This window comes from Crocuta crocuta, unplaced genomic scaffold (assembly GCF_008692635.1).
Source record: "Crocuta crocuta isolate KB4526 unplaced genomic scaffold, BGI_CrCroc_1.0 scaffold35, whole genome shotgun sequence".
Classification (NCBI taxonomy): domain Eukaryota; kingdom Metazoa; phylum Chordata; class Mammalia; order Carnivora; family Hyaenidae; genus Crocuta; species Crocuta crocuta.
The window spans coordinates 6,864,513-6,867,455 of record NW_027530625.1 but is presented as its reverse complement, the minus strand read 5'-3'; the positions used below and the strand labels follow the sequence as shown (position 1 = coordinate 6,867,455).

The following is a 2,943-nucleotide window of genomic DNA, read 5'->3' as shown; positions in this document are numbered from 1 at the left end:
TCTTAGCCTCGACTCTGTGCCTCTCTGGGTCTGGGCATCAGCCCTGGCCTTGGCCCCCCCCTTCTGTATAATGAAGGTGCTGCTCTGTGGCTCTCCAAGCTCCCCCTGGGTCTGCCTTGCGCGCTTTACGTTGTGCTGTGGCTCCCAAAGGCAGACGGAGACAAAGGGGCATTTAATTAGACGTTAATACAGGTAAGAGACAAAGAGAAGTGAGGATGAACGGGAGCAGCTAATTAGAAATACTGCTCTGACAAGGCCTTCCCTGAGCCTTTCAATTAGGTTGCTTCTCGAAGAAAAAAAAAAATCACGGCAAAGAGGAAAAGCAGCCACTTGACTTCCCTCCGCCCCACACCTTTGGAGACAAATCCACACAGGTCACAGGGGAAAAGATCCAACCTCCACCCCCGTGCCTACTACCTCACACGTGGGGAAACTGGGGCGCAGAGTTGACAAGTCAGGGGTCACCGGGCAAGGCAGGGCGAGCTTGAGTGCGAGCTCACACCCAGCCTCCTGGACCAGCACGCTGTCCTGACGGCTGAAAACTGCGAATCTTCGTAAACATGCCCTACGGGACATCCCTTGGCCCCGTCGCATCGGGTTGTGTTATCTTTTTAAATGGACCCTAAGCAGGGGCGCCTGGGTGACTCCGTCGGTTAAGCGTCCGACTCTTGGCTTCGGCTCAGGTCATGATCTCAGGCTTGGTGGGTTCAAGCCCTGCGTCGCGCTCTGTGCTGGCGGTGTGGGGCCTGCTTGAGATTCTCTCTTTCCCCCCACCCCCCCGCTCTGTCTGCCCCTCCCCCACTCACACCCATGTGCTTTCTCTGTCTCTGTCTCTCTCTCAAAATAAGTAAATAAACTTAAAAAGATAACATAAGATAAAATGAACCAAAGCAAAGTGCGCTGAACATGTGTCGAAATGGGGGACCCCCAAGCTCACCACCAGTCTTTAAAAAAAATCAGGGGCTCAATTTGGGGGTTCTAACTGCTGCAAGATTGCCCCCCTCCTTCTTAAAGGTCCCTGAGGAGGCAGCATTGCTTTACATCACACGTTGGCAGACGTGAAGGGGTTTGAGATCCCCTTGTATGGGGAAACTGAGTCCCTGGGCGGGGGAGGGGCGGGTGTGGCCTGGGGACCGATGTGGTCTCGTGACCCTGTGAGTGATGGCCGGAAGAATCACAGGGCTCCACTTACCAAAGAGAAGATGCAGGCACCTGCTTGGTTGGGACCAACCTGTCTTCACTCCTGGTCCAGCCAAAGGTGGCTATGGGCCTGGCATCCTCGCTAAGCGCCAGCGGCTCCAAACCCAGGCGCAGCCCACCCCCCTCTCCCCCCCCATGACCGGCGCAGCCCACAGCGCCCACCCCTGGCAGAATTCCTGCCCTACTGGGCTGGCGGCCTCCTCAAAGAAGCCTTAATGACTGTGAAATCGGCCCTGCTTGGTCTGCCTCCGAACCTGGCCCAGCACCCCCTCCCCCAACCCCCACTGCAGGGCACAGGAAAGCTTGACTTCCAGGCCTGTCCCCAGCCTGCCCTCTCCTCTGAGCCCCTCCTGGACCCCCAGCTTCCTCCCCACTCTTGGGATAGTGCTTCTCATAACACCCTTGGGACTCAGTGACAAATGGCCCGCTGTCCCCGCTTCACGGGGATAGAAACGGAGTCTGGTGGGGGCAGGAACTTGCCCGAAGTCACCCGTGTGGCACGGCGGTAGTGACACCCTGATGGGACGGGGATCTGGGGGGCTTCTGGGGTCTCCGGGAGCTGGGACGTGCCCCCGGGGGTGGAGGGCAGACTCACCTCGGGACTTCATCCCGATGAAGCGGTTCTCCACGATGTCGATGCGGCCCACGCCGTGCTTGCCCCTGTGGGGAGAACGGGTTTTTTAAAATGGGGTGCGGCCGCCGCGAGCGTGGGAGTCAGATGCTGCCCACTCGGCAGGGCTCTCGGCTGCAGGGTGCCAGAGCCACAAGCGGGGTGTTGGGCACCATCCCAAGATCCAGGACATAAAGGGCATCTGAGCCAGGTCCCCTGCTTCCACCGTCCATTGTACAGGTGGGGAAACTGAGGCCCAGAGAGGGAAAGGGTTGCCTGGGTCACGCGGTCGAGTGTGCAGCTTCCGTGACCTCTGTCCTGAGCCCTCGGGTGGCACCAGCCCTACTCACTGCTCGTCCTTCCTTCTGTCCTGCTCTCGGATCTGCTGGAGGCCCCAGAAGCTCAACCAGGACACCCCAGGCCTCCAGGCTGCCCGCAGGCCCCAGGCCTGTCCTCCTCGGCCCCGAAGCCCCAGGCTGTGACCGTCAGCCACAGGGGCCTGGGCCAGCGCTCGCCCAGAGGGTGGGTTCCCAGGAGGCCGGGCACTCACGCGACTTCGTTCAGGTACATGAAGAGCTCCAGGGACGTGCGGTGGGTGATGCCGTCCTTGACGTTGGTCACCTTCACGGGGACCCCTAGGGCGGGAGGAGAGGGCAGTGCGCCCGCGGGCCGGAGCTCGAGGAGCCTGCGCCTGTCACCCCGCCCTCTCCCTCCACCCGCAACGCCTTAAATGGATGTGACAGATATGGACTCCAAATGACTCCTTGAAAAGCCCTGTGCAGGTTGGGGCCTGCTGGAGAGAGCGAAGGGGCGAGAACGCCCCCCGCAATGAAAGGGAAAATGCAATAAAAACGCGCCCCCCACCCTTCCCATTCTCTCCGTCCCTTTTGCATTTAGGGGCTGTGAAATTGGAACCAGCCCTGAACTAATTGAATTTCACGCTCCACCATTGTCTTACACCCGGGCACCTTCTGTCCCACCAGCTACCCAGGCCGCCTGGCCGAGGTGCGGAGGCGCTCGGGCCCGTGCGCGTGCACATGCGCGCGCGCGCACACGCTCACAGCCGTCTGGCGTCGGGGGAGTGGGAGACCCCGGCCCCGCACCCAGGCCGCCTGGCCGAGGTGCGGAGGGGC

The 2,943-nt window shown here is 60.8% G+C and overlaps 1 protein-coding gene across 2 annotated transcripts in view; it reads right to left on the bottom strand.

The window, feature by feature from the left end:
• The window catches only part of ASS1 (argininosuccinate synthase 1), a 46,243-nt gene that overhangs the window by 17,032 nt on the left and 26,268 nt on the right, over nucleotides 1-2,943 (bottom strand). For both annotated transcript variants that reach the window (XM_077768391.1, XM_077768392.1), the window contains exons 10-11: nucleotides 2,361-2,445; nucleotides 1,796-1,860 (exon numbers count right to left, since the gene is read on the bottom strand). In XM_077768391.1, the coding sequence (XP_077624517.1) occupies nucleotides 1,796-1,860; nucleotides 2,361-2,445 (150 nt within the window). The remainder of the gene's footprint in view (nucleotides 1-1,795; nucleotides 1,861-2,360; nucleotides 2,446-2,943) is intronic.